Genomic DNA, 22,887 nt, shown 5'->3' on the forward strand with positions numbered 1-22,887 from the left:
GAACCAGAGGTTACCTGATGTCCTGGAGACATTTAAGAGCTGCATAGACTGTGGAGCAGATGGCGGGGTTTGCATGACTGATGAGGTAATAATTATTAACATTTATCATGTGAATATTTCAGTAAGATTTTCTTTACTTCTGAGAACATGAGTACTGAGTGCAGTATTGATTATTACTGTCTGACTAGAATTGATTCTATACTTGATCCTTTGGTTGAGTTTGTTTTCTTTTTACATGCACCGACCACTTTATTAGGTACACCTGTTCATAACGCAACAATCTAATCGACCAATCGCATGGCAGACACAACCAAGACAACTGGTTGGTGTTCACATTGAGTACTTCAGAAACTGCTGATCTGCTGTGATTTTCACACAACCATCTTTAGGATTTGCACAGAATGGTCCAAAAAAATGAAAACAAATCTGGTTTCGCTAGGCAATCATGTCTTGTTGATGCCAAAAGTGTGAGAGAAGTATATCCAGACTAGTTTGAAATGAAAGCGAGGCATTGGTAACTTGCAACAGAAACTCAAATAACACACTCTTTGGGCAGGAGCACTTCCTGACTCACATTTGGATGTGAAACATGTTGAAATTAAAGTAAAAGAAAACTCCAAGGCACTCTATTTTAAATGATTAAAATGCCTTGCACGGTCATGTTCAACCTTTTCAAATACATTTTGATACCCTGATGAAAGCTTGCGGCCAAAAGGCGTCAGTCCATACAACAATTGCTGCAACACCAAAATCATGACTATCATTTTGTCTGTACTTTGCTATTTTATATCATATTGCCATAATTAATTAATAATAAAACATTTTGTGTTAAAATGTCAAAGTTAATGCAGCCATAATTAAAATATGTAAGCATGACATTTGGGATATTCTGATTAACTGTGATGTGATGATTGTGTCATGCAGAGAGAATATGAAATCATTCAGATTTGCACAAACTAGTAGGCAACTGGTTTGCGGCTTACTGGTTTTGCCAACTTATATACTGTATATTAAACTTAGATTTTTGGATATTTATTGTTATTTGTTATTTGAGTGACTTTAATTGCAACTAAAACTACAGCAGTACAATCTTAATACACTGTATATGTTCTACAACAGAAGACAGATATTGGTGAAGAAAAACAGAGAAAAGACAGAGAGGATGAAATATTCATCACTATGAGAAAAGACATCTGTACATTCATTTATTCTTATATAGTGCATTAGTGGACGGCTGCAGGAACAACAATGCCACTAACAGAGATGTGATAACTGATCATTTTGTCGTAATTAGCTGAACCTCAGGGAAATTCAATTCCATTCACGTGAACCTGAAGGCAGTTATTGAGCCAAAGAAGATGAAGAGAGCGAGACAATACTTCGGCTCATCTATTTTCATCAGACGTTGTTTCCTCATGGAATTTGCAGCAGACAGGACATTGAACATGATCTTCTTAGCCAGGTCACGGCCCATACAGCCAGACAGAAACACTCTCTGACACTGGCTGTGGTAATCACAGATGGAGCCAGCAGCTGCAGTGGTGTTGGTGGCCCAGACCGGAGGAAGGCTCAGTGGACAACGTGATGCTAGCATGGTCCACAAAATGAAATTTGTCAGTGTAGGGAAGACACCTGAGTAACAATGCCCCGCTCATTCATCTCTTGATTCCGCTCCCAGCTGGGGAAAGGTGATAAGAGGCCAGGGTTTTGTGTGCGGGAAACTGATTTATTTTGATATCACGCAGGAGAGGTTGCAGCATCTGCAGTGGCTCAGCCAGGTTATATTTAATGGGGAGGCAGAGGTGGTACAGAAAACATTCCCTTAAGCTTTGTTTTATGCGTGGCCTCCCGCTTCAGTTCATGTTCACTTTACATAATATGATGAGTGACTTTCCACTCCCTCATAACTTCTAGTTTCTGATTTAATGGGCTAGTTAATCCTTTCTACTTCCTAGCGGAGCAATTAAGATCAGTTTCATGAGCGACGTTGAACAACCGCTGGTTTGGAAACACTGAAAACCACACTTTAAACCACTAGTATAGTACGCCGCGGTACAGTAATCCAAGGTCAACACAAACAGTTAAGGTCACTTGAGACTATCCCTGTGTATGAAATGAGTCACGTGCTTAAAAAGTATATATTTAAATAATGATTCATCTGCTGCTGTGTGTTGCTTTACATTGATTTAGCAACAGGGCAAAATGGGAGGTCAGATTCTTCTTCTTGACATTTTGTTTATAACGAGCACTAAAAGACTTGTTTTTTCTGACCCATTCTCCTTCTCATAAATGTTATCTCTTCATATGTATTTTTACAGCCCTCCAGCTAAAGGCTGAGCACCCTGAAACCATCCCTGCCTGTTCTGCTGATATGCACAGTTGTGCAGCAAATCAGCCCTCATTGAATCTGGCTACACACTGGGGGCTCTGTTACCATGAACATGGCATCATCAGCCTCAGAGATGTCACTCCAAGGCCTGAAGGGATGTTGAAAGGATAAAGTGTCATGCAGATGAAGCATATTTGCTGCAAAGCAGATGTAAACCACATACTGTGCAAGAGATGTGCGACTTTGAAGGGGCTGGATAATTAGCTGTGCGTGACCTCCTGTCATTGATTTTTGGTAAATAATAAAAAATATCATTTGATGCGTCTTTAAAACCAGCTATAGAGAAATAACATCCACACTGTGAATTGAATATTTCTGTGCATGACCTGTAGTGCGCTGACTCTCTCTGATGTGCTGTCAGTTCTAAGCGTAACTTGCTGATGATTGGTGTGAGGCAGAGATGAAATTGAATAATTAGTATTCCAGACATGTCGCTGATTGAATAGATTAGTATCGTACAGACAAGTTGTTAATGGCTTTTAAGAGCCATGAAAAAACAGCACACAATACAGAGTCAAAACATAGTTTATAGATGTTTACTTTTCTGCACAAAACACAGATCACGTCCAAATCCGTTCAAATCTACAAGTTCTTGTCAATCGATTGGGATTTTTCCTACTTTTTTTTGTTAAAAACACACAGCTGACCTCCCCTGTCCTCTTATAATAGTTATGGTAATGGCTTCCCACATAATTGTTGGGCATGTTTTAGTAGTGAGCCAATTCTCCCTTTGGAAGCAGAATTAAAATCATCATCGGATGCAGCAGGAGACTGTCCTCATTCAGGCATGAGGTGGTGCCTTGGTTTTTTTCTCCGCTGTATTTTCACATGGGCTCACTTAGATAATGTCCAATAATTTAGCTCCTGGAAAATGTCCAGAGTGACATTTGCTAACATGAGTGTTCTCACATATAGTCCCTCTGGACTCTTTGTGAAATCATCTGAACTCCAGTGCATGTCTGAAAGCAGCTAGAGTGCATCTAACTTTCAAATAAGCATTTAAATTTAAAGATGGAACACTCACACAGTACAGGGTCGATGAGGACTCAAGAAAACCTGTCTTTGATCCTAAACTAAAACTCTCATTTATAAGTGAATCAAATCACACTATAGATGACTATAATCCCCTGCATGGCAAAAGTGTATGTACCTAAAAATCTGTACTACAAGCACAGCAGAAGTTTTGCGGTTATACTCAGGTTCTTGCGTGCAAACACAAAGAGCATTAGTCATGACTGTGTGTTCTGGGAATTGCCCGGCCCCCTCAGCAGGATCACAGATGGTAGCTCGACTGAAATGCTGGATAATCACTCTAAGCAAGGAAAAAAAAATAATAATAGATAGGGTCTGAAATGAAATGGAAGAATAAACTGTCATCACTGGCATCAAACGGGCAGTATGGTGGCCCATCATGTCGCAGACCTCCTCACCCTATTGGCCTTTTGTGATCTGCCTGGGGGATAAAATCCTCTTTCCCAGTCATTGTTGTGATCCAAGAGAGCTCAACGCATTGGTCCACAGGGTCACTGACGGAAGAACTCATTTATTTAAGTCCAGCTACAATGAGCAGGATTGTATGCAGCCATAACGAGAGGAAACCGTCAGATGAATACATCACGATTACCATAATTACCACGGGAACCAACAACACATTCATGATCTGTATATCAATACCATACTGCTCCTTTAACAGCATCCAAAATCATGTCACTAATTTGAACCTTATCTTTAACTCTCATGTATTAAATGTTGCGATGTGTGTCACCGCGAGGATCTCACCTTCTCTTGGTATTGCCTGCGTGACGAGTCCAGGGACTGGATTAAAGCTGTTGCGTGGCCAACAAACATGGCGTAGCACGTGGCGCCCACGATCATACTAAGCATGGTGATCCACAGGTCTGACATGCTGACGGGCGCTCGGGCTCCATACCCAATGCAAAGCATGTGGCTCATAGCTTTGAAGAGGGCGTACGAGTACTGCTTACCCCAGGAAACGTTCTGTAATGATGGAGACAGGGAGGAAGGGAGGTGATGGGGAGACAGAGAGGGGGTGGGGGGAGTTACTGCAGGGCAAGACAGAGAGTGAAGCTCTCCAGCAGGCAGAATGGAAAGACAGACTTTCCTTTGATGGATCACTGAACCTCTACCAAACATTCTGCCAACACTCGTCATGCCTCACAGCCTAATGCCCTCACAGAGTGACTGAACTTTCTACCCTTCACTTTTTTTCCCCGTTCCTTCTTCATTCATCAGCCTTTCTGTACATCATGTTATTTTCCCCCACTGGCTGAAGCTACCTGGCTTTATTCTTTTTCCCAGTTGCAAAAAAGTGAAGTACATGTTTGCAAGGGTTTAAATAGTTCACAACCTGAGGTATCATTTAATAGAATAGAATAGAATGAGTCTTTATTGTCCACCAGGGTGGAAAATTTTCTTTGGCTCACCAGCACAGTAAACAGACGACAGTAAGGTAAAAACATTTCCCACAATGCATCCATCATCCATCACAGCAAGCGACGCATAGAAATGAGGAGCTGGATTATTTTCTCTCTCGTGCGGTCACACCAGCAAGCGCCTGCGGAGTTTCTGTTCGGGCCCTTGTTTGGTTTGGAACCTTGGTACTCTCAGTACCGTGTTCACACCAGTTAAACGAAACCACAACCAGATGTCATCAGTGGCAGGCGTAAGTGAGCATGAGCAAGTGTACTTTGTTTCCTACGTAGTTGTTTGAAAGTCTCATATTTGGCGTTACATTAACCACAGAGTTACCGATTGTGTTTTTCCACCAGAATCCTAAACAGATCATTATAAATACATTGAAAGGGAATATTCTTCAAGCAAAGTGGTTTCTGGATTGTTCGACTGAGCCTTAACCCAATCCCTCTTAATGTCAAAATTAATTGGGCCATTGCTTAAAGCAATTTCTGTAACTTTCCAAAAATGGACAATCTGACAAGGAACCCACTTCTCACAGTGATTGGATGTAGGGGATGTGAATGTCCCCCTCAACCTCATTTTTATTTATCTGACATTAAAACTCTGACAGTTTCCATCACCATGAACGCCCTCGGGTACAGATTGTCCAAATGGGTGACATTATACCCTATTTCAATATGAATTTGGGTCTCACTGTTGAGACTTCTCTCTCCTTTTTGACCACTGTATGAACACTTTTGTCTTCAGATGATGTCACGACTCACATAGAATACGTTTGTTTTAAGCACATCCCGGCCTTAAAGCAATATTTTGTTGAATATTTTTTTAAAGGCGACATAGACCGGAAGCTCCAATTAACGCTGCGTTTGTGTGTGTATCTGCGTCATTACCTCGTTTATGAAACCCTAAAGTTTCAGAACAAACAGTTCAGCCACTGCTGAGATCGGCACTTCCCTATGCTGATGATGTCATCAGAAAACCTCATCACTCCTCTCACCACCGTAGCGCCTCCTGGTGCGGGCACTAGTCCGGACACATCCGGTTGTGTACATTCAACCGCAGAAGAAGAAGAACTACTCTTGTTGTAGCTGCTGAGATGCAGAGCATCCACCGTGCCAGAGGGGGAGCTGTGTATCTGAGAGCTGGCCTACCAATTACGTCACTTCCAGGTACCTGGCCAATCACTGGACAGTGGGAAAGCTCTCGTTGGCTGTTGGGTGTGATTTTCGTCTGAAACAGTGCGGCTGACAAGAGCGTCAGTGAGGAGATATTTTGATCGGCTCGTTTGCAGCGACTAGTAGGTTTTTAACCATGAAAACAAGTTCATATATGTAAGTAGACCTCCATAACTAACATATATGTGCGATACAAGCATTCGATGTCACCTTTAAACCTTTTGGAAAAAATCACTTCCTACAGATGGCTAACTTTGTCGCACGTGCCTTAGAAGAAAATCTGTCTACAGGAGTCAGAAAAGGCTTTAGCCTCATTAATACAGTGGATGTGACATGCATGTGAATGTGCGCTTTTTCCTCAGGGACGTGCAAATCCCAGCAAGTCTCTATGGAGACAAAGGCAACAGCTCTGCAGTATACTGGCCTTCTAGCTATAGTCAAGTTGCTGACACCTCCAACGGCTTCACATCCTGTGAACATAAAGTGCTGAGGGAGCGCTTTAAAGGGAAAACCTACCTCACCCCAAATAGAATAGCTAATAAAAGAAATGAAATTGAAATGTACTTGCCTTTCTAGCTTTCTTATTTGCGTACATCATTTCACCATTCACTGTTGTCTCCATTTTGACATACCCGTTTGTGTTGACTCCACACTTTTCATCTCCCAGAATTGTATAAATGAGGAACTAGAGAGCTAATCATTTAGTTTGGATTGGCGGCCAATTTTAATGTCCATCCTGAGTAGCTGCTTCTTCGGTGACCCTTTTTTTCCTCCCCAACACCTTTAAGTGTTAATAACACTATGTAAACACAAATGCTACTTATGTCTGATTTGTTTGCATTTGTCATTTTAGATTTTCAAGCATACAGATAAACATGGTTAAAACAAAGATTTTTCCCCCCCATAGGATTCATTATAGAGTCAATTTCCACAGCTACCATATGTGAAGAAATGTGTAATAATGCATTGTCAAACATTGAGAATCAGAATGCGTGTTGTCATTGAGACGACAAGACATTGTGCAAGTGCAGGTTTCACTGAACAATCTGTTCACACACTCAGGAGAAAGGAACTTATTCTCCACATCTCTGGAACACATGGCATTTGAGAGGTCAGGAACCGTAACTGTCCTTCTACATTTGTACATGTAGCATGTGTGGGTTGAGACAGTGGGCGAGCGAGTGCTTACTGAGCAATCCTGCAGAAGGCTACTGTTGTTATCTGTACGTATGAACAAGCAGAGAAACACAGTGGAGCTTATAGATCCTATCAGGTATATGGGAGTGAGTCATCTTTGCTATTTGTCCTTGCATGTGTCCTGTGCACTAAAAGCAGTTTGTCTGCACTGCTTTTTCAACAAAGTAGCTCTGGCTCAGACAGGAACTATTCTGCTGTTGTTCAGTCAATGAAATATCTATATTCTGACTGCAATCACTGACAATGCATTCATGAGGTGATGCCAACAGCAACTATTATACGTACATGTATGTTCTAAATGCAGTTCTAATGGTTTTTGCCAGAATGAAGTGAAACCATACAAATACCAGACCCTCCACTCCAAACCAATGAATTATATCTCATAAAATAAAGTATAGCTACAAACATTTTCCATATAAGAAGCATATCAGGGTTAAGAATAACTGATTGAATAAACTGATACTGAAACAAGTGTTGATTTGCTTGTTAGCTTTACTCAGTTTTTCTCACTTTTATTTTTGTAAACAAGTTGTTTTTCCTCAGTAACACACGCTTGCATTCCCCCCCCCCAGGAAGTTGTAAAGAAATGTCACATTGATTGTGAGAGTCACTGCAGAGACGTATGCGTTTCTGTAATTAGGACGAGTCGTTTCACTGTGTGCTTGTACATAATCACATCGTGCCTCCAATCGATGACTCACAGTGACTGTGACCCAGAGGCGTTGGTTGTTGACGAGTAAGTCTGCGACCAACTGGACGTGGTGCTTGGCTGCAGAGAGCACAGTTTGACCCCTTGACAACAAAAAACGCTTGCAGGGCAAAACTCTGAAATGTCTGCGAGTTCACATGTGTACTCCCACGTCCACTGATTCAGTAGCTGTGTTTGTTTCACTGCAATTTAAAGTGGTGAAAGCCACAAAGTCACCTTACGTATTTATTAACTTTTCTACCATGAACATCGCCGCCTTTTGAGTTTCTCTGCATCATTATGAATAAACGAGGAATGAAAAGTCAGGGAGTATTAGGGCTCACAAGTGTTTTGTTTTTTGTGAAGATCAAACTCGGAATGTTCGAGAATGAAGTTGGAATATCACGTCGAGATTTAAGTGGACACTTCACTGAATCGGAACAGTCAGTCTCGTATTCCAGACGTGGTTGCATGTGAGTATGAACAGGAGTTCTTGACACTCTTTTCTTGACTGGAAGCAGTAAAATATCAATAATGTTGAGTCTCTCTTTCGTGACGTCTGAGACCGACTGTCGGGATTCAGGGGCAGTTTCTGTGGAGCTGCCGCTCTCTGGTGGACACGTCAACACTAAATATGTCCAGATTAAAGTCGACATGTCCAGATTAAACATGTTAGTCATGTGAGGCCCTAACACTCAATACGTGAGTTTGTTGTGGTCATTGGTGAACTTGGTTTTCCAGATTAGAACGGCCTAAACTTCAGCACGAAAGCAACCATTGTGGTTGGAAATTGGACAATAAACTGAGAAAGGTCCATCAAAGTTGTTTCAGAGGAAAATCTTCATTGTAGAAATCTTCCAAGAAATGCACTTGCCTTACTGAAAACTAGCTCATTCCTTTGTTCAAAGACAGAGAAGAGAGAGAAAGAAAGAAGGTCAATTATTATTGACCTTCTTTTTGCAATTGAGGAAGTGACATATTTGGGATTTAGAAAGAACGGCATGGGCCAGTAGTGGGGGATCCTGGGATGAAAGCGGATGGAAAGGGCAGTTATGCATGGTTAGCCAGGCATTTCATTTTCCTTGTGACGTTAATCCTCAGGAGGCCGCTGCTCAGATGTCGGCCTCTTAACACGAGCAGGGACAGAAACAACAAACGCTCCCAAAAAGCTCCGACACACACGAATCATTATACTGTATCTGCAGACAAAGCAACAACCCGACAACCTCTCACCCGAACCAACACAGTGACAGCAGGCATTATCTTTTCTAGTGATTAAGTAAATGCCGGCCCTAAAGAGTAGGAAGCTACTCTCATGCCATTAGTCAAGGAGATAAGAGTCCTACATGCTGTACTGCACCACTCAGCAGTATCTGCAGCCCTTGTTGGCCCCCGCTCTTCATCTCACAGCTGGAGACAAAAAGTACAAAGCCAACAACAGGAAAAGGAAAAGAGATTATAACGTAACACAATCTGAACAAATATTGTACATGAAAACGACTGTAGTCTTCCAGTTTCAAAGGTGAAACCGGGGAAGTAGGACGGAGGAAGCATTTGGCCTCCAGGTTTAGAAATGGAATGGATCTGAATGGAATACTATGAGAAAATGAGCCCAGCCCTCTTCAGCCCACTTTATTTAAATGTATTACATCAGTGAACATTTTCCTGTGAGGTTTTTCCTGTCAATTTTGTGAATTATGTTTTCAATTACAGGAAATTACTACATTAAAAAAGCATGGCACATATGAGTGGACAGCAATATGATTCGGTGCCTGGTTGCAGGTGATGTCTTGGTGACAAACTGACACAGCATTGGTCAAATTGGGATGATTGTTCACCTGGATCACCATGTCCATTTTCATATACGGTTTACAAATCTGAACTTAGAGTCATACATCTATAACAAGCAGCTAAAAGTAAGACGTAACCCTCGCCAGACAGTTGCTCTCCTGACAGGCCAAGATAATTACATTAGGCATGAATAGAAAACGACGTTTCTTATTGAGGTGATTAGCTCGTGAAGTCCAGTGCACTGTGATTGCGTGAGAGGTGGAATCCCGTGTGTAGGACAGGCTTTTCACTTTGAATTTACCAGACCGCGGTCAAGCATTTCCACAATTTGTTAATTCATCACACTCAGTCACACTGGTAGCCGTCAACATACTGCTTATGTGTTCATGGTTTTACCTCCAACGTGTCTAATGCGGAGTTTGAAAGAACCATTACTTTCACCAGCAGTTTTTTTTTCTTTCTTAAATGAAAGGTGTAGCTTAAGGAAGGAAGTCTACACACTTTGTAAAGTGTTTGAGAAACTTTCTCCAGCTTCCTTTGTATTTGGAGGTGCCATTGTGAACTGCATTTCCCCATTTAATTACATGGAAAATCTTTATATTCACAGAGTCTGAGTCCCCCTTGTGACAGTCACCCCAATTATGTAAGGATTCTCTCTATAGTATCGTAGCGTTCTCTTTTTTTATTATTATAGCATGTCTGTATTGTAAAATGGCTGAAACTAATTATTCAAAGTACAAATATTCCTTTGACAATGACAGAAAACAGCGAATTCTAACATTTGAAAAATACCAATACTTCAGCATAATCACAACTTTCACTTCTTCCACAGCCCCTTACAAGTCTGTCACATTCTCCTTCTTATATGCAAATATGTATCTGAGCAATAAGTAATTACATGTTAATATGAATCTAGAGCAATATTCATCAAAGGGAAGTTGGGGGGAAAAAAAATAAAAAAAATCAGCCGACCCATTTTTTCTGTATACAATTAGTCAGTACTAATTATGATACTGAACATTATAAATGTAATGACTGCACTATCTGATTCAAGGAATAACACAGGCAGCTCTCGTTACCTCATAATAAAGATGAGGATGGGATACAGTTTTGTCATTTTTAGGGACGCTGGCATTAGCACCTCCAATCCGATGCCTCTCAGCAGAGTGCAGTATACAGAAATGTTTGTCTGAGCGAGGGAGATGAAAAGGCAGAAGTCGTCCTCGGGGCGAGCATTTACAATCTGCATTACTCAGGAGGCCTGCACACACTTCTGCACTATCTCATAACTCGGAGAGGAGACAGCGCACTGCACGCACCAACTCACGGAAAGAGAGGGAGGAGGAAAGACAGAAAAAAAATCTCACCTGGAAACAAATCAAATAAAACAATTATCAGTGTGGAACGATCGCCATCTTTGATTTAAAACTACAGTGTGTAACTGGAGGTTTTTGTTGCTTTTGGCGTCATTATTCTGCCTCTCTGTTTGGTCTTTGTGAACAGAAACGACGTCACATTATCTGTATGCTGCATCCGTCTACTGAAAATGGGCTCTGTCAAGAAAAAGCATCAGTGCAAGAGCATACAGGGAAAGTGGTTATCCCATCAAACTGCTGAACTACTGGGCTTTTTTGAGCAGCAGAATTTACTTCTGAAACTTCCAATCTGTTTGCAGCCGCCTTGCTTCACTGGCACAATGTTGGTGTTGCTTCCATCTGTCTTGACATAAAACAAATCATGTCCCTGTGCGCCGTGTGGGAATGTTCGCCGGGTGACATGAAAACAAACCCCCACTACACTGAGAAATCATCACGTGGAGCTGAAAAGTTAAATCAGCATTGTGTCAACTCATTTGACCATAAAATAAATGATTTTATCCATCCAGCAAAAATGCAGCACAGAGCTGTTATTTGTACTCATATACATGTAACATGTACACTGTGTAAAAGTCTGATATGGCTACAGTTGCAGAGACAGATCTCACAAGATTTCAATATACATTATTTGGCTTTTGTTTCATATCTGGAGGCAACAAAAGGCTAAAAATGGCTACAAAAATATCATCTGTCACAAGTTGGAACACATTAGCTTGGAGGGATAACTTGACTTTTAGTTAGATTAACTAAATCTAACAGTTAAATAAAGCAAAAAAATAAAATAACTCCCAACTATCCTTGGAGATGAATTACAATTAAATACACTTGAACAACATTTTCCTGCCGAGTTAATGGTCTCAGTTGCTAGTTTTGGGTCTTCTTTCCACTGGTTGCCGGTGGCGTCTGTGAACTTCATGACACCAGGTTTATGATCTAGAGTTCAGATTCTTATGGGTGACATTACAAGCAGATGTGACTTGACTCGACTATTATTTACATTTTTAATATAAAGCATATTTTTACGAGTGTGTTTTACAGTGTTGCTGTAAGGACTGCACTAAAGTACTAAAGAAATCCTCCGCCAAATTAAAATAAAACCCCTACAATAACCAACATGTTAAAATAATATCACCGTTTACCTAAAAGACTCAGAGATTTAGAGATTTGGTCCTTTGCTGATGTCTAAGATGATCATCTACCCAAGAGTAGCTGCCATTGTAAACTGTCAGAAGATTCCATAACTGATTCCGGCTGACGGATACATCATTTGATATATACACACACGTTGTCACCGCAGATATACAGTCATTCACATGCTCCATCTGAAAGCAGAAGGCTCAAAGACAAGGTCTATTGAGTCAGATCAGTCCTAAAAGCCACTGTGTGGTAATAAACGTTTCACATTTTTAGTCCAGTTATATCTAATAACTTCAAATGACGAAAGAATCATTGTTTTTTAATATATCACTATAAATGGCTGTTTATTTCAATTCAGACTCAATCTGATACACATTCATTTGTGTATAATTTCTTAAAAATATTATTTACAAAAAAATATTAGTTACATTAAATAAGTAAAATCAATTTTTCCCCCACGCATGGAGGCCATCGCACATGGATTGCGTCTGCCACAAAAGTGGATTATGGATTAACTTCTAATTTACAAGAACCACAAAGATAATGTTTCTTTATTTTCATTTCCTCTTCACTGGTAATCAAACTTCAGCTTTAAGTCCTGTGATACATTATTGTGTATGTACTGCAGCCATCAAATCCTGCTTTTCCCTCCCTCTGTTGAACTTGCCGGCTTTCAAAACTGATTAAGAGTTTGACGAGGTAAATCTGCCACTGGTACTGTTGCAAAAACACTTTGTGCTGCACAAGAACAGAAAGTCTTTGTAGCCGGGACTGAGAGACTGTCACTGACACATATAGATGATATCTCAAATACCAAAATAACAACAAACAAAAAAGAGAGAAAAGTGTGTAATACTTACAACCATACCGTTTAGGGACACCCAGCAGTCGGGAGGGAAGTCTTGGAGGAGAGGCACCAGATACTGTAGACAGCCATCCCAGTGACACAGAAGCAGCATCATCCCTATCAAATTAAATATTCTTACCACTGCACTAGCGAGGTCATAGGTCATATGGAAAATCTGTCAAAGAGAAAAGGGGGGACAGAGAGACTTCAGTTAGGCATCTCCACTGTCATGTGAAACGATTTCTGATCATACATGGAAATGGAAGAAGGTGCAATTTGGATTTGAATCATTTCATCTGTTACCATGGTCACTAACATCACAGGCAATCACAGAAACATACATTTACTGACAGACAGATTACACGGTGGTACCTGACGTGAACAGGAAGAGGGGGTGGATCATAGGGCGGGCGCTAGACAACACTAGACAAACACTAGAAAGTAGTTTGTGTTTGTTGAGCTGTGAGAAAAGGACAGGTTGAAATGTCGGTCCCTCACAGAGAACTGTCGTTAGGCGTCCCAGAGTCTTCCATGAGCGCCGATCACACAATACAGTGCTGATTGATTTCGAATAACTCTCTAATCGTGATTATTTTTGACTGAAATGCGATTGCGATATCAGAGGGAATGGTTGTTTTTACATAATTATTCTCATTTTCATTTCATTAATATTAATATATGCAGATCTGTGAGAAACAAAAGATGTTTTCTTCAATCTGTAGGATACGATGTGTACAGGTGTGGACAATATTTCATCTAAAATTTGTAATTTGACACACATTTTAGCTTTATTGAAAATTGCAGTAGGCCATTTTACAATTTTAATAAAATGTGATTATTTGTTATCAGCCTTACTATACAGTATAAAACAAACAATGTTCAGGGCCAATTAGTGCTTTAACTATGAAGCACATTCTGGTATGTCTTATATGGTGAGTCTCTGTGTTGCATGTTTCAAATTGTGCATCAATGTGCACGGTCCCCGAACCAGTAAATAATAAAAATAATAAATAGCAGATGAACAGTGGTTGGAATTCAGATGTGTCTATTAAATCATCATATGCACTCATTCATTTCACAGACATATTTTGAAGATCACAAATGTACAAAGTCACCTTTGAAGTGGAGGCATGGTGTGTCTGTTGGACAACAGCCAATGTGTGTGTGTGTGTGTGTGTGTGTGTGTGTGGGTTCATCCTCACACTCACAGATGCTGGACTATGCAACATGGCTTCAGTGTAGGAATTCCACAAAGAGCACAGGTTTAATATAGTGCAGAGAGAATGAGCTGAATGAAATGCTGAATGATGAGGTGAGCGCAGACCTCTGGAATCATTGGTGTGTTTTTAAATGCCAGGAACTATGAGTCTTTTTTTTTTCCTCATCCAGAGAAGGACATTTTCAGAATAGGAAAGTCATCAGCAGGATGATTAACCATCATCTGCAATGAAAAACTGTTCCATTTAAAATGGATCTGGGCAAAGAGAAGTGACTCATGCCGGACGGTTAGCTGGGGCACTAACTCTCAGTATACGAAGGTCATTACTTCTCTCCAGGTTAGGTACTCCATAATCCTCCACAGTGCAAAGCTGGACTCTCATGCTGAAATAAGGTTAGGAATGAGAACGCTTTGCACAATAAAGCTGAACCATTTGCCAATTTATTTCATGAATGATATCGGGTATTAATGTCGAAGCTTTCAACTTCTCATTTCTTGAAAACCGCCCACTTCACTTCTCATAAGTGCAATAATTAGAGTGGGCTACACCTGTCATAAGGAGACATGGCGGAAAATGAGAAAGTGTGCACTTTTCGTAAGGTTACTTTTAAATGATTCAAAAATAATCATTTGCGAGGAGTTGAAATTACAGGGGTGCATTCAAGTGCAATCTATTAAAAGTGCGTAAACCAAAGTAAAACCCGGTCAAAACCCCAGGTGACTTAAACGCTCTGTGAATCCACATATTTCCTTTGTGACTATCCTATGACCTTTCAGAATAAACAGGACAGCGACCACGCACTGAACCGGAGGGAGAACAAAAGGCCAAGCTGATGCTCAAACCCCTCTATGGCTCAAGACATCCACGGGGAGATACTGTGCACTGCTCTCACGGGCTAAAATTAGCTGCTGGTTTACAGGACGGCTGCCTATATCTTTATTCTCTCACTCTGGGAAATTTGACTTTGTCTGGTTCAAACAACCTTAGAGTGCTTTTTTTTGGGGGGGGGTTAGGATTAGACTTGGTATTAGGTAAGGTTAAGCTTTTAATGGTTAGGCATTTAGTTGCGATGGCTTAGGTTAGGGTAATTATGTCCAAGTGTCCTCACTAAGGGTGTCCAAGAATGTCCATGTGTGTGATTACATGTTTTCATATTTCTCACATGAAATAATTACAAACACAGAGAGAGTGAACAAACAAAGAAAGGTAACTACATATTCCTGGAGGATTAGGTGTGGAAAATAGCAAGTTGGTCCCAGTTTGAACTGAACCAGATTCACACCAGGCAGAAATAGAAATAGAAATAGAATAGTCTGCGTTTTCCTCCTTCAAATAGCAACACAAATGAAACACTGGGTTAAAAATAAAGGTATAGGTCTAGCGTGACACTGAGTCAAAATGACAATGTGGATTCCAAGGTTGCAGAGGATTCAGCAACATTTCCAGGGATCATTTAATAACTTTAACTTTGCTCATGGGCCTCATGTGAACTGTGAGTCAGGCTGAGTCACTGAAGCCAGAGACGGGAAAAAAAAAAGAAAAAGAAAAAGAAAAGTGTAGAAACTAATTAACACAATGTTAATGACATTATTTGTTTGGGTTTGCATTTCCTGGGTGCCAGTTTCAAAGGTCTAGTGCAGTGGCAGCAGGTTGCCACAAGGTAGTGGTCTATTTTTAGAGCTTGTAATTATAGGCACTGCTGGTATAGTCACAAGACAGAGGATTATAAAGGACAACTTACAGTAGGGCTATACTAGAAAGAATTTGTATCTGAGGCGGCATCATTAGTGTGCTGCCATTGCCGTGTACCAGTGCAAAAACCATGTGCGCTCACATGGCGTCCGACTACAAAAACCTAATGAACTCATCCTAGAATCCAAGTGAACATCTGTTTCCCCACAAGGCATCCCTGAGGTATCGTGTTCAAAAAGGCAAAAATGTCCTTCCACAGGCAACAGTGGCCTCAGCCTTTGACCTTAACCACCAAATTAACTATATTTAAGGACTTAATATTATGATATACAGTGATCATCAGAGATTAAGGAAACATGTTAAACTGACAACACAAGACAAGTTTTCATTTGTGGCCTGCAAACCGTATTTCTGGTTTGTTTTGCTATTTCGAAGAGGCTTGCAACACACGCCAGCAGAGAGCGGGTAGCTGCTACAGTATGTGTTAGAAATGCTCAGCATGACCAAACCTAAAAAAGAAATCTCACTGTCCCTGTCAAAAACATCTCGACAAAAGCAGATGAAAAACTGGGCTCTGCAGTGAAGGTGCATCATACGGCTGAAAGCAGAGAGGAAGTCGACGACTGACAGGGGAGCAAAACACTGCTCATGCAGTTTGAAGTGGGATTGCAGAAAGTGGTTTTAAGCCTGTACATTATTGAACATGTTTTAAATGTTGTGCCTTAGTGATAGTTTGGTGACAGTGGCAGCCTCTTATTAGAATAAGAATTAGTCATTTTTGCAAATACACACTATTTTGTCTGCCATGCTGCATTTCTTTGCAGCTCTGTGTACTAATGTGTTGCTCCTTCATCAATGTATTGTGACCACCGTCTTGTGTTAATCCTCCTTCAATCGCTTTTTAATGACTCTCTCTAGTGACATTACACATACATATGGAAAGCAAGGCAGTGACATTTAACAGATATTTCAAAAGCAGTAAACCCTTGTATTGCTTCTGGCTCCATAAGCTCTCAAACTGTGCTACCACAGGAAATACATGTGGGAGGCACTGACACGGAGCATCCACCAATAGTGACACAAGGTCAACCGCTCATTCTCACACACACAACTATCTATGGTAACAATATAGCAGAGAGTAGATGAGGATGTGAAGGGCCCATACACAAACTGTTTAAAAGATGAATGGCAAATTGTAATCAATGTGCCCGTGTGTGTATCCCCTTAATAATTGAATGTTTTGGCGGTCAGTCGGGTCGACAGCTGCCTTTTTCAAATCTGATGTGCAGCAAAAAGAGCATGCAGGAGAATTACTCATCATCAAGTGCTGGGCCTTGAACATGCAGTTATTAAGTGTTCTTTATGCGTCTTCAAATTGGACAGGACTGACCTCTGCTTGAGGTTAGTGAAGATTAGGGATCCACCACTGGCTATTTCATTGAACAATGACAAAACTGCCTCGTGGAAAATCTGGAACTCTCCCTTCTTAATGTAAATCTCTCTTTGGATCATCTAAAAAAAAAAAAAAAATCCCTGACATGTGCTGGCAGACAACTAAAAAGGGACATTTCTGAAAATATATTTCAAGCACTAGAAAAAAAAAGGAAAGCATCTTGCTGGAAGTAATATTAATTCATGTTACTCTAATGTCCTGTGAAATAATAATAATAAAAAAAGCATGGCATAATTTTAGAGCTTCAGGCAGCATCGTGTATGCTCTGACAAGCTAACAAGGCTGTAAATCTGTTCACGACACAGACTACGCAGGACGCCGAAGTGTCGTGCACGCAATTCAGCTCCATCCAGATCATCATCACTAAGTAAAAAACTGAAAAGCTGTCGTTTCCCTGCGTTAAAAGAAAACCCTGAAGGAGCATAGAGGCAATGAGGCCCAACAGTCACTTGTAGACAGACTTAATTAAAAAGGTAGGTGGTAATCAGTGGGACATTTACACATTTACAAATCCAACTCTTAAGAAATCTTTACTCAGGTCAGTTTAGCGTGCCTGTGTTTAGACTGTGTGGAGAAAGAGAATTTCGAAACCAACAGAGAGAAGGAAATAAGAAATGAATAAAACATCAGGCTCATTCATACCCATAATGACTTAGCGGCCGGTCATAAATACAAAAACACCCCATATACACAGCCCTGTCACGCTCTGTGCCTCTCATTCATCTTGTTTATTTGGTCACCGTCCCTGTTGTGTTGTGAGATTACTTTTTTTTTTAGTAGTCGACTCATTTATGAAATTAAAATGTGACGTTTGACAAGCACTCAAGGTTATCCCGAAACACTACGAGTTCACCATCAGGCACCAATAATGAGCCACAAAGAACACGTTATATGAATGTGGGACCTTTTTACAAAATAAAGTCATACTTTTTCCTCATTCTTCGATTTAACTTTCCTTTGATATTCATTTGTTAAAACCTGGAGTAGAAGACGCAAGTTCTGTATCAAACACAACTACACACATTTAGGAATAAGATAAAGGTGTTGTAGAATGTATGATACTCATGTTCTTCACTGGATTCATCCAAGCATTTGTTTAATTGGATGAGTCATCACTTGTGTCAGTCACAAGTTAGAAAGAAGAAAGAAGCCCAGAGAAGCTCTCTGCTGTGTGAGCTCTGCAGCTCATCGGCTCTGCTCTCCATCATTCCTGTGTCCGTCAGCAGGATTCTCTTGCTCTTCCACTGAGCACATAACACTCCACCGCGAGCTCTGCTCTGCCTTGCCCGCTGTCTCACCCGCTCTGCGTCTATTTCGGTCGTGTGAGCGTGATAACCTCAACGCTTCTGTTCTGCCTTAATCTGCGCTCCACCATTCAGAGCTGCACTCGCACAGGCCACATCCTCTGAGGCAGAATCTCACACAGCCACCGGGAGTGACGTCGAGGAGGTTTTCTGCACGGAACTCGGATGTGGATCGCGTTTGGAGTGGAACTGTGCAGCTAAAGTGCTCTGGGACTGGAACATTGATGTGAAATGCAATACGGGAACCGTGTACCTTTGCTGTGAGTTTAAAAACACACTAAATCTCCTCTGTGTCCCTATGTGGACGTTATTCTCAAAGGGGATTAATGTGTGCAGTTAAATGTATGCACGCTCGTCTAGAAATTGCTTTCATGGTTTATTAAGTCTTCTCTATATGCAAGGAAAGGCTCAGTACAGAGAACTAAATGTATTTATGGATGAGGGGAAGGTTGAACGTTCTATTGATTTGTACCTGTAACCCGAGCAGTGCTAACAAAATAACAACATCAGCTCAGCTCCAAGAAAACACGCTCACATGACTGACATCTCTCAGCATAAGCCGTCGTGTTGTTCACACGGCGACACTTGTGTCACTTCATCAATGCAACCAGAAAAGTGTGGAGGGAAAAAAAAACGAATGAATGTGGTGCATGTTGTGCAAAAACATGCCACCTGAAACGCTTTTCCCATGTGACCCATTTTCCACACCAATTGTCTGGTTATGCAAGTCGGTTTTTGTTTTGTTTTTTCGGCGTGACAGTTTGACAACATCATTCCAGGAATTAAATCAGTGTCCTCTGTCGATAATGGAGAGACAAACAAGTGAACGGTAACAGGGAGGTGACAGATCTACCAAACGAGTGGGATAACTATATAACGCCTCACAGATGTCGACAAAGATCACATTATTATGGTCTATATTTACATTTGCCCTAATCATTTCCCTGCAGTGAGAACACGTATATTTTCTCCTCTTGTGCATCTGCACATGAAATACTCTCCTTTTTTCATGCTTTACGTGAGTTATGAGGTAACATTACTGGGCACCGTGACACGTACGTTTTTCACATATCACATATCAACAATGACACATTTTTAATCTGAACAGTCTAAGGAAAAAGAAATTTTCTGGACGGGAATTGGGTGAGAAGATTGTTACCATTTCTATGTCATGTCTTAAAAGTTGGAGCTGGAGCCAGGGCGTGAGTAGCTTACCACATAAAGAGCGGGGCTATTGGGGCAGAGCGAGTCTGTCACTGTTTACCAGCACCACTGAATATAGCTCTAACACACAGATAACTAGGGATGGGTATTGATAAGATTTTTGCGATTCCGATTCCATTTTCGATTCTGCTAAACGATTTGGTTCTTTATCGATTCTCTTATCGATTCTCATTTGGAAAAAAGGAGAACAAACAGGTCAATTAGAATCAACTTTAGTTCAGTTAGAAGTAACATGACTTTACAAACTGTCTTGAGGTATAATAATAATAAAATAAATATTCTTGTATGTAGAAATTAACAACATACAATACAAGATAAGTTATTCTGTGGCAAATACAAGAATGGCCAGTAACATCCAGTAACATTTTTCTAATAGCCAGTGACGAATTCAGTCAAACTCAATGGAACTGTGCATTATTACAGCTATGACGAAGTTGTCACGGTCATTTTCTAAATTAAATGCAGAAGGCATTCATTTAATGTTAACTGTTAGTAATAGCAGGTTTTACAACGAGGCAAATGGCGCTAACATGATAGGCAGTGTTGTTACGGTATTAACAGCAGAGGAGGACATGCTAACTGCTGCTGGGTTGAGAATCACTCCGGACTCGGAGCGTATCGAAAACGCGACATTCATTCAAAGTTATCGCATGCTGTGTGCGCAAATGTTTCTGCATATTGGTAGTATTTCCTCCCGTTGATGAAATCTCCACTTTGCAAATATTGCAAGTTACCCTGTTGTCACCCTTTCTCGTGAAATGTAACCACACTTTCGAGCGTTTGTACCGCTTGGGTGCCATGTTGCCGGCTGCACTGCACTGGACGTCGCTACGCACGTTGCGTACCTATCTTGCGTAAGCTACGCAACGTGCGTGGTGACGTCATTCGCGCCCGCTCGGAATCGATAAGGGAATCGTTTGCAAAACTGGCAAACGATTCCAAGGAATCAAAACAGTCGGAACCGGTTCTCAACAAGAACCGGTTTTCGATACCCATCCCTAATTATATATAGGAGAAAAAAGGCAGACAGATAAAAGTGAGGGGGAGAAAAAAAAAAAAACAGGGTAGGAAGACAAATGTTTCTGCAAATGCAACGGAGGGGGAGTGGAAGAGGGGGAGGAGAGAGTATTGTAGCTTGCGGTTATGCCAAGACTGCAGATTAGTGACCATGTGAGTGCAGGAAGGATTTGACTGGATTGCACAGGGTGACCTGTGCTGCGGGTTAGTGTAAGTAACTGCAAGATGGACCGTTCCTACTGCGAGGAGACACACTTCACGATGCCCCAAAGCAACAATACTGAGGTGGAAACAAGAACACTGGCACTACACAACCGGAAATATAACAACAAATGTGCAGCACAGTAAAGTGGGCATATTATAATCCCTCATATGAGCCACAGTGGAGCAACAGCGCATTACACTATGTGTACATACCACACACTATGTTGGCCTCTAAATCATGGCTACAGCTGATATGCTTAAAAAGCTAATACGTACTGTTGTGTTACCATAGAGACGTTGTTATGGTGCGTGCGACAACAACTGCTGAAGCCCGGCTGTTGTCATGATAGATGCGTGAAGGCTGCATCACTACACAACGTTCAATCTTGGGGAATTGAAAGAATAACGACCAAGAATGCCTCACTAGTTACTAATGAATGAATTTGCGCGACGCATAATTACAGGACATTTTCCATAAAGTGCATCACCCGCTCTCTGTGTGACGTGTGGAGAATGAGTCCATCGTGTAAAGATTCGTCAATTGATGGAAAGTAATCGGGAATTACAAAAAAAGAAAAGAAAAGACAATAGAATGTTTAATCTAAAATGTGAGCGTTCACTTTAATTACGATGATAATCTGTTCACTCGTTACCATTCTGAACTAAAGGTATTTGCAGGAATCACCAGCGTTTCCGTTAGCCTCGCCTCACACACAGCAACCACCAACAGCCACGGTGAACACAAATAGCAGATTAGCTTAATCTTCCCCCTTATCACTGCAGCCCCCCTCCCAAGACTATATCTGTCATCTGTCTGCTTACTGTATTGTGCACACCACACAGAGACAAACTTGTGTTCACTGGGGGATATCCCCATGGGGATGGACAGTAGTATCAAAGCTGCTTTCACTGACTGTCTCCGACTCAAAACTCCAGGGGGTTAATAAAAATCAAGAAGAAGAAAAAAACATGTTGCTGAATGTCAAAACATGAAATCATCCTAAAAACAAAACTGTGCTGAGAATAACTCACAATTTGCTGTGAGTCTGCTCAAACTGCTGCAGCACATGCTCAGGAACAGAAGAGGGCAGCGGTCTGAGGGCACTGTGTGCGTGGCTCAATGTACATTTCATTACTCAAACTCAATCAACGCTGTACAAAGGAAAAGAAAGGACATTATATTATATAGCATAAAAAACGTCCCTTCTTGTTGTCTCTGTCTCTGCCTCCCATGTCAATTTGCCTTTCCGTCTCCCTGTCGTCACTGTGCGGACATACGTCTGTTTGCATCAAATAAAGGGTTGATCTGAGAGGCGGACTGACCGTGACAGTACAAAGAGAGAGGGAGAGAGACATAGAGGTACTCCCAGCGGAAGAGTGCACATCATTTTTACAGTCAGTGTGATGCACTGTGACTTAGATGCAGTAGATGGATGAACCTACAGGAAATCCAAGACGCATGATCCTAATGTCACTTTTCAAAATCACATGCAAATTCAAATCTACACAACTGACTCAACTAGCAGAAAGCACATTGGTGTGTGTCTCATCAAGGACTGATATTAAATTATCATGAAACATAAAACATCACACTGATAACTTCATATTAAGGTTCCAATCCTTACAATTTATTAATAATTGTTTCTTCCTAGGTTTGACTTATCTAGATTTGTCAGTGAATCCAAATACTGTATTCTCACAAGCTTAAAATAACGCTGGTGTCTGTTGGACCCTGTT

At 41.0% G+C, this 22,887-nt stretch overlaps 1 protein-coding gene across 1 annotated transcript in view; it reads right to left on the reverse strand.

Annotated features, from left to right (window-relative positions):
- Positions 1 to 22,887, reverse strand: part of LOC122758353 (potassium/sodium hyperpolarization-activated cyclic nucleotide-gated channel 1) — a 55,879-nt gene that overhangs the window by 17,600 nt on the left and 15,392 nt on the right. Inside the window, exons 3-4 of the mRNA XM_044012471.1 lie at positions 13,050 to 13,211; positions 4,169 to 4,387 (exon numbers count right to left, since the gene is read on the reverse strand). Of these exons, the coding sequence (XP_043868406.1) occupies positions 4,169 to 4,387; positions 13,050 to 13,211 (381 nt within the window). The remainder of the gene's footprint in view (positions 1 to 4,168; positions 4,388 to 13,049; positions 13,212 to 22,887) is intronic.

The sequence above is a fragment of the Solea senegalensis genome, linkage group LG21 (genome assembly GCF_019176455.1).
Source record: "Solea senegalensis isolate Sse05_10M linkage group LG21, IFAPA_SoseM_1, whole genome shotgun sequence".
Lineage (NCBI taxonomy): Eukaryota > Metazoa > Chordata > Actinopteri > Pleuronectiformes > Soleidae > Solea > Solea senegalensis.